General features: G+C 32.4%; 1 protein-coding gene across 1 annotated transcript; it reads right to left on the minus strand.

Annotated features, from left to right (window-relative positions):
* Window positions 1-3,247: 3,247 nt before the first annotated feature.
* LOC145118620 (Rhomboid-related intramembrane serine protease family protein) lies at window positions 3,248-5,508 on the minus strand. The gene is made up of 7 exons (XM_079054316.1): window positions 5,144-5,508; window positions 4,644-4,768; window positions 4,462-4,547; window positions 4,327-4,367; window positions 4,084-4,250; window positions 3,940-4,002; window positions 3,248-3,532 (listed from the first exon to the last, which is right to left on the minus strand). The coding sequence occupies exons 1-7, from the start codon at window positions 5,355-5,357 to the stop codon at window positions 3,368-3,370; spliced, it is 861 nt and encodes a 286-aa protein (XP_078910442.1). The 5' UTR covers window positions 5,358-5,508; the 3' UTR covers window positions 3,248-3,367.
* Window positions 5,509-12,726: the final 7,218 nt, after the last annotated feature.

Genomic DNA, 12,726 nt, shown 5'->3' on the forward strand with positions numbered 1-12,726 from the left:
TAGTATTCGAGTTATATAATTAATATCAAATTCTTTGTCGGAGCATTCTTTAATAATATTGTACGTTCTGATTACTTTAAAAAAAATTTAAGACTATACGAAGTGGCTGTGTAATGCCCTCCGTAAGATGAGATGACATAGGTTGACTTACGTTTCGTTACAAGGGAGAGAGAAAGAGGCAACAGTCTTTTTTTTTTTATCATTGGCAAATGAAAGAAAAATAAAAAACTTTTTCTTAAACTATCTAATATTTACCTATAAATGCATCTTATTTCATACACATTTTTACATAACATTCACCAATTCTTTCTCTTTAAACACACTATTTCTCATTCACCAAAAATCCAAAAATAAATCAAAATCCAAACACACCGAACACTTCACACACCCACTTCACCCACCGCCACATACATACTCAACACAACACCTTGCAAATACTTATATTTCGAATCACCAATCAAAGGGTTCATTAACATGCTAGTTCCAATAACCTCATTTATTCCACAACCACCCATTTTCCAACAAAACTATTTCCAACAACCAGACCAATACCAAATACCACATTAATTCCAACAATTTCAACACTCTCAAACCTAATCTTCCCACCAACCACATTCCCAACTCCAATCTCCCTATGATGATGACATCAAAAAGGTGTTGGAAACTCAACCACCAAAATCTTCAAGAAGAAAAATAAAGAAAATGGCAAAACTCCAATCTCCCTGTGATGATGACATCAAAAGGATGTTGGAAACTCAACAATTTCAACACGCTTTCAAAATCTTGGATTTCAATATCTTTATATGGGAAGACAGGTAACGTCCAAACCAGGACAACATTTGGAACTGTGTTCTAGCACACTTCCACTCGCAAATGGGAAATGGTGAATACCAGAGTTACAATGGTGTAACGACAAATACCGCAAGCTAATTGCTACTTGCACAAGTTTTAATGAAATCTTCCCCAACCTCACAAACATGCGACGAAATGGGTGTAATGAATTCAACCTTTTAAGCACCGCTCTTCGGCAATACAAAACCACCCATGTTAGTAGACCTTTTAGCCATAAAAAACGTAGTGTATTATGCGATATGATCTAAAGTGGGTACTTGATTCGAGCTCGCTTAGTTAATTGCAATCCATTGGCTCCAACAAACGACGAAGAACTTTGGAGTTGGACGTATGTTTTGGATTTGACCTCAATGATGATGGTGACGAGGAGTCGCAAGAAGTCACCATTCGACACCCAATGGAAGGGACAAAGCTAAAAGGGGAACATCATCAACAACAAGGGACAAAGGAAAAACTGTCACCGAAACAAATGTCATGCAAGTGCTTTCACAAAAACTTGACAATCATCTTATCTATCTTAAAATAATAATAATAATAATAATAAGAGTTGGAAAATTCAACTCGAAAAGAAAAACAAATGCTTAACGACTTTAAATTTATAAACATCTCTCCCCATCCAGATCTTCCACCTGATCAACTCAGTCTTTTTAAAAAGTTTCAACGCAAAATGAAAGATAAATATAAGGATTATATTTTTTAGGTTATAATGTAATTTTTAATTTTTAGTGTAACGTTTTTTTAAGTTTTTTTAAAGATTTTTAATGTAATTTTTTATTATCAATTTTAGTAATATAGTTTTTATTTGGTTTAATGAAAATTTTATTTTGTTTCGAAAAAGGTTGTATTTTTATTAATATTGTTTATTTAAAATAAAAAAAAATGTATATAGATGATATGAAGGATGAGTATTTCCAATGGTTAGTAAGAATATAATAAAGATGTAGTGAAATTGATGTGATATATTTTCTAAGTAAGGAATTAGGTTAGAGAATAATATCACTCCTAGCACCTTGTTACATCACTTTTTTTTAAGTGTCACGTTATTTTTTGTCTGCCACTTCACACTAACACCTAATTCTTAGCATTTTATAAGGAGTGGTAACACTCCTAGCACTCATTTTTTTTTCAAATTTAATTAAGTTATATTTTTCAATACACAAACATTTAATATTAAATAAATTCTATTGTTTTAAAGACAAACACTTAATATTTTATGTGCGGGAAATGTGGAGAGTATAGTTTAATTTATAGTGGTTGATAAAAATTTGAAATTTTAATTTTTGTTGGGGTAAAATTCGGATGTTTTTAACAAAGAAAAGGAGAGATTTTCTTCTTTTTTGAATTTGGTCAAATGTGAAGTAATGAATCCAATCAATGGTCAATCCACCAATCACAACAAAGTCAGCTCTCTCTTTCTCGCTCCTCTCGTTAAGCCTCTAACGTGTTGACCATAGCGAACCCCCTAGCGAGAGCCAAGGGGAGGTGTTCAGCGAGCCTAACAACCCCTTAGTGAGCTCCGTAGCACCTCCACTCCGCCTAGCCTTAGTGGATCACTCCTTAGGTTACCCGGTATGGCCAATTTCACGCATAGAAGTTGACGTGGAGGGGAGTTTCCACCGGTGAACACTGCCCCAAATTCTAGTGGTTGTCTTGTGGAGTGACGGTTTCCACTAGCCTTTACGGAATCCCTCTCTCTTCTTCACCAACAACCACAATTTCCACACCCTTGTGAAATGGTTGTGGAATGGTGAAATGATGATGGCTTGCTTTTCACCCGTGAGGATACCGGGTGGCCTTATATCCTAAGAATCAGGTTTGAGTAATCATACTATTTTTCTTAGTACTATGCATGCCACTCTAAAGTAAAAACATGTGATATTCGAACTAGACAATTTTTTTTTGAAGTTTAAACTGCGCAACTGATAACTGAAAATCCTAAATAAATTTAACTCCATAACAATTCATGAACGACATCCAATCAAAAATCACCTACAACAGCAAAAATATAATATACTAAATTACATGCAAACATGATAGATCTCTAAAAGGATTTCTCTCTAAGGCAATCCACTCTAATCCTTGCTACCTGAGACAATCGAGAGAAAAAAAAAACGTTTTCCTGGAAGCCTAGCTGTATGTTTTGTTATACACAATTATCAAGATATAAATATCACTAAAAGAAACCGTGTAAAAAACCACTGTCCTCGGAGGGAGGGACAGTGCTGTTAATTGGTGTGGATCCTCATTGATTTTGGTGTGGATCCCATTGATGGTAGCATGAGCAACTTAAAGGGCACCTATATACAGATCTTCTTTAAGATAACCTTTTTATTTTTTTTGAGATACAGATGGATGATAAGTCAGTCGTTGGCTTGTGTAACCAAAATCCAAAATATGGGATGCTATGAAATCTATGCATTGAAACAGCAGCAAGTGATGGTTTAATATGTAACAGAGTTAGTAACGATTAACAAAACAGAAGCAATGGTTGAAATGGAATGTTATGAATGCATAATCATTTTTTATTATCATGGTCCACAGATTGAGAAGGAACTCTGCTGAGAAGCCACACCAAAGTCGCACCCACAAGAGCACCAGAAAGATGAGCAATATGATTAACATTCTGCATAGCACTATTACTGCTTGCAAAACTTGTTGAAGCTTGAGCTGCTTCCATCACCTGTCAATACCATCACTTAATCCATTAAGCTATATATGCGTGTTACTTTTTTACTTGATACATTAAAATAGCTTATAAGCTACCTTTTTAAAAAGCTAGTAGGGCTTTTCCACTAGTTTTCAAAATGTACCCTTATATGTTAGCTTTTACCATATATCCAAATGTCTTTTTATGTCATTTTACATTTTCCATCTACTTTTTACCAAACGTTATTACTTTATCAGCTAGCTTATCAGGTCCTGCTAAAGCTAGTTTTTCAGCTAATCTGCCAAACACAACCTGAGTCCTAACCTTTTACAAATTTCCCCAATTTACTTTTTCCTTCTGTTTCCCAAAAAATACTTTCACTTTCTTAAAGATTTTTAAGCATTTCCCATTCATACATCACTATATCCAGATATACATACCCTTTCAATAACAAATTGACCGAGTATAAGGACTTCAAGAATCTTCCTCCAGTCAAACGAGAGCTGCAATAAGTAAAAAAAATTAATTATTAATTAATAAAGTGCCTGGATTTCAAAACTTTTGAAGAAAAAAACAACATGTACCTTAACAAGAACACTAATTGCAAAAAGACCAAACACTGCACCAGAGGCACCAACAGAAACCGCATTTCTTGGAAGAATAAGCCAAGAAACAAGATTTGCTCCAGCACCCGTTAAGATATAAGAAAGCCACACTCCAAAATTCCCTTCTTCTTCTTCAACAAGCTTTCCTATTTGACAAAAAGATTCAAACAATAGAACCCTAAAATATACAATAAGGAAACAGTAAATAATTCTATCCCTTACCAAATATATATAAGAAGAAAAGGTTGCTAGAGAGATGATTCCTGTAGTATAAGTGTATAACATATTAAGATACAGAATAAGTAAACTTCTTGGATTAAATTTAAACCACATTAATAGTTTAGGTTTAGGCCTTACCAATCAGCATGACAGAAAGTTGAAGTCACAAACTGGTACCAAACTGGAAAATTGTGGTATAAATACAAAGCTTTAATCTCACGAACCTGGTTCAAAATATAATTTTTTGAGTTAACTCTTTATATTTTGGATGCCATGTATATGTATCAAACAACATTATAATAAGTTGATTCAGTTTGAACCTGAAATATGTGATCTGCTACATAGATTCCAATATTAAGTAGTAAAATCCAGAATATCCCATTCACTTGCTTCTCTGGCTTCCTCTTGTCGCTATATTTTCCGATCTCCAGCTGCGATATCATATCTAAAATTGTAATGAATCAGTTTAACAAGTCTTGTTTCATTCCACAAAAGAGCTACAGCTTAACTATAGGCTTCAATTTTATGATTTTTGACATCAAAATTGGTATGAATTTCGATCTCAGTGGAGATATATTGCTACCTACATTTAAGTTTAGGTGGACAATCTACTTAACAATAGGTGCAGATAAGGTGTTTGATAAAACTCCTCAATAAGACAAAGCTAATCAAACAGAATACTTCGCCTCAATTCTTGGAAAAATTGGGTGTTCATCATCTCACTCTATAACTAAACAATTAAACAGCTGAATTGAAGCTACAAGCATCAATCAGATATATGTAAACCTAAGCAGGACATTTTTAAGCAACAAAGAATTACCGGAGTCTTGCATCTTGCACAGCAGACGAGATCGAGGAATCGGATGAATGAGAAGGGGGCGGTTGAATCTGCTGAAACTTGGAGAAAGAGATTGAGGATTATAACTGAATTTGAAGGGTTGGCGATTAAGTATCATAGGCATTAGTTTACATGATGGTGAAAAAGATAAGGGTTTGGCGAAAAGCTGGTTACGTATAACTATTAACTCCGCCATTGTTGTCAGCTTAGTGCAGCTAAACAACCAACAGAAGAGAAACCCCGCCAATTGTACTTCCACACTTCCCTTTTGGCTCTCAACGCACAAGGTTCGTGTATTTTCGGGCAACGAACACCGTTCTACAGTTATTGACTTGAAAGAAAGGAAGAAAAGAAAAGACTATTCTCTTAAAACAAATTAAGGGAGGAAAAGTGTGAAAATGAGGTTACAGTTAATTGATTTGTTTTATAAAATGGTTAATTTTAAAATTGAGTACAGAAACATTTAAAATGTTAACAAATTAAGTGAATTAAAAAATTATATTAGACACTAATTAAAGTGTTCAAAAAAAATTTAACATAATTTGATAAAGAACTATTTTAAGAGAAAAATACCAACCATCTTAAGTCATGTTTGATAAACATCTTTTCAGACCCATAAAGATCTTTCTAGCTGAATGAGCCTATAAGATATTTGATTTGCACAAAAAAATTCATCTTTTCCGGTAACATGGGTCTTTCCCACAAAGCCACAAGCCCAAGTATGGATGGAAAAGAAACACACATAAGACAATTATGCCCTAACAAAAAAAAAACACCCTGCCCTCGTTTCCATCTGCGCCTCCAACATTGTTCTTTTTTTTTTTAACCGAAGATCAACATCGGCTTTTCCCTTCGCCGAAGATCAACATCTTCTTCATCAGTCTACTTCGTCACCGGCTCCAACCAGGTTCGCCCTTTTCTTTATGATGTTGTTCTTCCGAATCGGTTTCCATCAGGCATCGTTTCTTTTTTTCTTATGATTTCTTTCCAACCTATGAATAATAGTTTGTTACTTCATGGATATATATATATATATATATATATATATATATATATATATATATATATATACTAGGTGTGAGACCCATGTATTACATTAGTTTATTTAAAAGAAAAACAAAATACAAAATTCTAAACATTTGAGAAGTTTGAATTTATAAGAAAAGTAAGAAAATATTGAATTATAAAAATTAAAGTGTTTTGTTTTCTCTTTTAAATTTAAACAAATAATTTAGATAAATAAATAAAAATATTAATGAATCTTTAATTTAGTAAATTTAAAATTAGAAGAAAGTTCATTAATGAAATTGATATGCATTTATTATTGAATTTAGAATACTATTTAGAATTTAATAAAATGAAAAAACCATTAAATGACATGTGGAATAAAAATTAATTTAGAATAACCACAAATTACATGTGGCAAAATAAATGAGAATGTGACATGTGGCAAAAATATCTTTATTTATTAGGAGGATATATATATATATATATATATATATATATATATATATATATATATATATATATATATATATATATATATATATATATATATATACTAGGTGTGAGACCCGTGTATTACACGAGTTTATTAAAAATAAAAATTTAATATCAATATATAAACATGAAATATTTTATAAAGTAATACTTTACATAACATAATGTAATCTTTTGGAACATTTGCAAAAGAAATTAAATCGTTTGGAGTATTTATGAGAATTTATTATCAAATTAATAAGATGATTTTATTTCCTTATACAACCTATTACAATTTTATGGAATTTTATTTTAAGAAAATGAAAATCCCTAAAAAATGACAAGTGGAAAATAAAAACTCTAAAATTCTCACAAAATGACAAGTGTCAGAATGAAGGAGAAGATGACACGTGACAAAAAAAACCTTCATTTATTAGAGAAGATATATATATATGGAAAAAGTGAATATGCGACTGTTATGTACCTAAACTTAGGTATAAAATCTTTTAAATGGCGTAGTTTTTACCAAAACAAATATAGTTTCATTTTCTCTTAATTTAGTTTTAATAGAATACCATTGAATTGAGTTAAGTTATGGAATGAAAAAGACCAATTATAAAGTGTTTTTATTGCAAAACATCTTTGAAGGTTATAGGGAAAATAAAAAATCAATACTTTTTAACGAATATAACTCAAAACTTTTGTCCTTCAATTGAAAAAACTATATCAAATGATTTGTGAAAGCTTGATTGAGTTATTGCATTGTATTCTTTTATCTTTTATTCTATTGGTTTTCATTTAAAATTTAGTAGGGCTCATTAAATGGTCATGACTAGGGCTCATTAAATGGTCATGACTTTTAATGTTTAGTTCTCAGACACAATAAAGAAAAAAAAACATAAATTCGATCGGTTTAGTAAGTCACATGGTTAAGGAATAATAGTAAACAAGATATTGATTAGTTTGGATATATATGGATCAAAACTACATAGTTTGGAGGGTTCTATATATAACCTTAGGTACATAACAACCACATATTTCCTAAACCCTATATATATATATATATATATATATATATATATATATATGCTGGTTTTTATGTATATATGATATTTTTTGAACATACATGTTGAATTTATAAACATATATGCTGAATTTTGTGTATATGTTGTTTTTAGTACGAAAATGATGAATAATATATAAATATATATGTTGTTTTTTGAACATACATGTTGAATTTATCAATATACATGCTGAATTTTGTGTATATATGTTGTTTTTTGTACAAACATGATGAATTATATATACATATATATATATATATATATATATATGTTGATTTTTGTACATACATGATGAAGTTTATATATGCATGTTGTTTTTTATTCTAGACATGTCATAAATGCGAAGACGGCGGGCTTTATCTAAAGAAGAAATGTTCAATAATGCTCATGCATAACTTAGAAATGTTAATGAGCGTGCTTATGGTGTATTGAATGCGAGATTCCCAATCTTAAAACAAATGGGTCCTTATCATTTTCCAATACAAAGAGACATGGTCATTGCTTGTGTCGCGGTCCATAATGTTATAAGGAGATACAATATCCAAGATGAGTTATTTGCAAATTTTGAAGAGAACGTTATGGTAATCCTGATGTGAAAGGCGGAGGAATTGAGGGCGAAAACACACAAGACATAGAATGGGGTTCAAAAGTCGTTGAATACATGGCTACTTTGCGTGAGCAAATTGCTAATCAACTACTTTCACATGGTTTACTTTAGAGTTGTATGCAAATTAGTATGTTATTTTCAATTTCAGTATGTTTTTAATTGGATTTTAATTGATTTATGTTTAGTTACTTTATATGACAATTTGTATTTGGATTTTTAAATGACTATTGTATAATTTCGATTTTGTATATTTTTATGTTTTTATAATTATTCAACAATTTTATCCATCACAGTATAGAACAGAAGGGTAATACGATCATTTTTCATCATTCAACACAGTCAGTCATATGTACAATCAAACGACATGGTTTTTTTCTCAATCATAAAACTTTCTCAGACAACATTTTCCCAGACAACAACTATCAAACGACCCTTTAATCTTATCTAGTCAAATTATCAAAATAGTGAATTACTACAACAAATGCAAATCATAAAAAACATTGTTTAAATTAAAAACGGAAAAGAATTTCCGCCATATTCAAAATCATAGGTTTTATTTGCGAACACGAGGGAAAAACAAATTTTATTCATGAGTTTGGAACATTAAATATGTTGAAAGACCTTAGACTCTTAACCTTGCCTGATTAAATTTATGTTGTATCATATCAAAACTTTATGTTGTATCGAACTCATGTCGGTTTAAAGTTTGCACCTTGTAAAAAGGGGTGGAATTGGTACGGTACCAATTCGTTTTTCCTTAAACCGTGTACCGTGCCAACTATAACCGGCACAAATTTTTTTCTACCGGTACCTTACCAAATATACTTAGTACCAATATATTTGGCTATCAACAAGTTTGGTTGGTACAAATTGGTAATGATATATCCCGACTTCTTTTAATTTTCTATTGTAACATTTTAAATAAGCAAATACATCCGGTAATTTTGACGTTTAGTGAAGAAATTAGTTACACATTTCTTTTAAATTATAAAAGAATTCTATTGAAATAATGCTAAAATAACGTTTTAATTTTGTGCTTTAACGTGGTAATAACTATTGACTAATGCGGCCAAATAACTTATATAACGTTCTTAATATTATAAACACTAAACACAATTAACGACTGAAATATAAGATTTCGTTTATATATATATATATATATATATATATATATATGAATTGGTTGGTACGATATTACCAGGGTATTCAAATTTTTGTATCATTATCGTACCAAAATTGTTCAATTGATACGGTCCTACCAACCAAACATGTTGGCTACCAACTATATTGGCTACCAACTTTCTTGGTTCGGTTGGTAATATGTTGGTTGGTTTTCCGTGATACAATTTTGACATCCCTACTTGTAAATATGAGATGTTGTGTCGGTTTGAAACACTAAACATGTTGAAATAATAGAAATTGAGGTGGTGGATGAACGGAATTCATAGTAAGTTTAGAGGGAAAATTGAAAGATTAGGAGTTGCAAGGAGGAGGGAATGAGTGAGTGAGACTATAGACTATGGGAGAGAAAGGAAAAAAAGTAAAAAACCAAAATTGAAATATTGATGTATGGGGCTAAGCAAATTCCAAATTACAAAATCGTCCAACCAAAAGTGTTTTTGTTTAATGTGGTTTTGGCTTTGGGTCTTCCCAATTTACTTAAAGAATAATAAAAAAAAAACTTGCATATAAAAAATAGCCATGTTCGAGTTGAAGTCTTAATCTTAACTTTACACCTCTTGTTGTGTAAACCTATTTATTTAAACAAAATAAAGATTTCTTATCAAAATTCATTTATCATAAAAAATTAGCATTAGCATGTTATATCGTCTTTTTGTCTGCTCACAATATTTATGATACAAGGCTCTTTAGGGGATTTGTGTACTGATTCTGCTGGTCATTGTTAAGGTTATGTTTTGGGGTTGAAGATATGCTTTTGGAGGTTTTAGGGGATTTTGATGTAATAGACTTGTTGTGTAATTCTTGTTTATGTAATGGATGTTGATGTACTTTATGTTTATGTAATGGTAAAGTTTATTGCTATTATGTATGGATGTTGATGTAATTAAGTCAGTCAAATGGAGGTAAAACCAAGACAAATTACAGGAAATATTTTTTTATAGACGATTGAATGTAAAGACAAATAAAAGTGGCTGACAAAAGTCATCAAGCCATTTAATAATTACAAAAAATAAGCCCACCAGGAGGAGTAATACAGTAATTTAGTTCAAAATATTCGACAAGTACATCAAAAGTAAACAACTAGTAGGGGTAATATAGAAATTAAGTTCAAAAGATTACCCCACAGTACATCAAAATATATATCACATGCATTACCCCACTACACCAAAACCTAATTACTCTAAGGTCACAGGTTTGTCTTGGCTGCATCTAGTTCCATCCTTGAGTTTAACATTTTTTTGAAGACCAATTTCTGTGATTCTTTCTGAAAACTTTCTCACCCTACCAGCATCATTCAAAGGAACCTTCTTCATAGGACTTCTCTTCACAAGAGCCTTCTTCACATGAGCTTTCTTCATAGGAGTTCTCTTGACAGGAGTTAGAGTTGATTGACTTGGACCTGTTGTGCTTGAAGCTAGAGTTGATTGACTTGGACCTGCTGTGCTTGGAGCTGGAGTTGGCTTACTTGGGCATGCGGCTTTGTTGTGGCCAGTTTGGTGGCAAATGGTACATCTTAGAGGAATGTCTGCCCTTGACACAGTATGCCTTGTGTGCCCACTTAGCTCTCTTTCTGTCTGATCTCTTTTCCTTTTGATACATGGCCTGCCAGGTAACCTCCTCTTTAATGGAGGCAAAATAGTATGAAGTCCTTCAACATGTGGCCACTCAGAACTGTCATTGAGTGGGTGGATGTTATACTCATAGCTACTAAGGAAAGAGGCTTTAGTATAGGAGTTTGATACAAAAGCCTCCACATCTAGGTTCAATGATGAGATTGTTGATTTGACATGTACACATGGAATGCATGTGAGTTGCCAGCTTCTGCATCCACATGCCCTCTGATTCAGATCAACAACATACCTCTCATTTCCTGAGAACACTTCAAATTCTTTGTAGCCACTCACATAAGGTACCCAAAATCTGTCAATATACAAGAAGATAGTCAGTTACCATTATAAACCAAAGTATAACTAATGAAATTGTTACTAACCTTTACAATTCTTTCAAATCCTCTATCTCCCTTCTGATACTTGGGCATATGTCCAAATCCCAACTCAAACCATTTTGCTTCTGCATCCATAACCTCTGCATTGCCCAACATCTTATGTCCTCCAACATTGTTATCAATGGTTTCCTTCTAGCATCAAGTACAGCAGAATTGAAAATTTCAGAAACTCCATTCTCTACTGCATCACAGTCCATACCCTCTCTAAAAAAAGCCTTTGACCAACACCTTGGATCCCTGTCTATGAGATAGTCATAAGCCCTGCTTTCCAAAGACTTAATCTCATTCATTGCTGCTTCAAACTTTGGTACAGTTGTTGCATTCACAGACCTCCAAAATGGTTTAAAGTATTGTTCTCCTTTAAATTTTTGTGGAAATTAGCTAGAATGTGTCTAGCACATAATCTATGCTCCACATCAGGAAGTATTTCCTTCACAGCTTCAAATAATCCCTGATTCAAACAATTAAATGATTAGTTAATTAAATGATCAAAACAATTAAAGTTAATTGAAAAAAATAGAATGATTACCTTGTGGCCATCTGAGAGGATTGTAATGCCATGACCATTCCCCCATCAAATGTCTTCCATCAGGTTGTCCAAAAACCATTTCCATGTCCTTTTGTTCTCATCATTAACTACTGCCCAAGCTAAGGGATAGATGTTATTATTAGCATCTCTACCCACTGCTGATAGGAGCTCCCCTCTACAAACACCCTTAAGAAAGCAACCATCAACCCCAATTACCTTTCTGCATCCATCTAACCACCCATCCACAACACCTTTAAAGCTAACATAAAACCTATCAAACACCACAGTATTATCAGGTTGTGGCTCCAAGAACACCTCAACATGTGAACCTGGATTAGCCCTTCTGATTTCAGCTGCATAATCCCACAATCTGGCATAATGTTCTTTCAAACTTCCCTTAACTTCAGACAATCCTAACTTTTTTGCATTCCTACACTGCCCAACACTCACATTAATGTTGTATCTCTTAGATACTAGGGCTTTCATTTTCCTCAAACTCAGTTTAGGACTCTCCAAAACATCATTCACAAATTGTTTCCCTATCCACTTATATGTTACAATTGACCCAAGTTTGAATGCCCTAGAGCACTTGTGCTATGTTATAAGAGACTTAATATGAAAAGTGTGTTCCTCTTTCATCCAGGAAGCATACAATTTAAAAAGGCATGTCAGATTCTTTCCTTTACAACATCTAACTAG

Source organism: Lactuca virosa, chromosome 6, assembly GCF_052849685.1.
Source record: "Lactuca virosa cultivar CGN04683 chromosome 6, Lactuca_virosa_CGN04683_v6, whole genome shotgun sequence".
In the NCBI taxonomy this organism is placed as follows: Eukaryota; Viridiplantae; Streptophyta; class Magnoliopsida; order Asterales; family Asteraceae; genus Lactuca; species Lactuca virosa.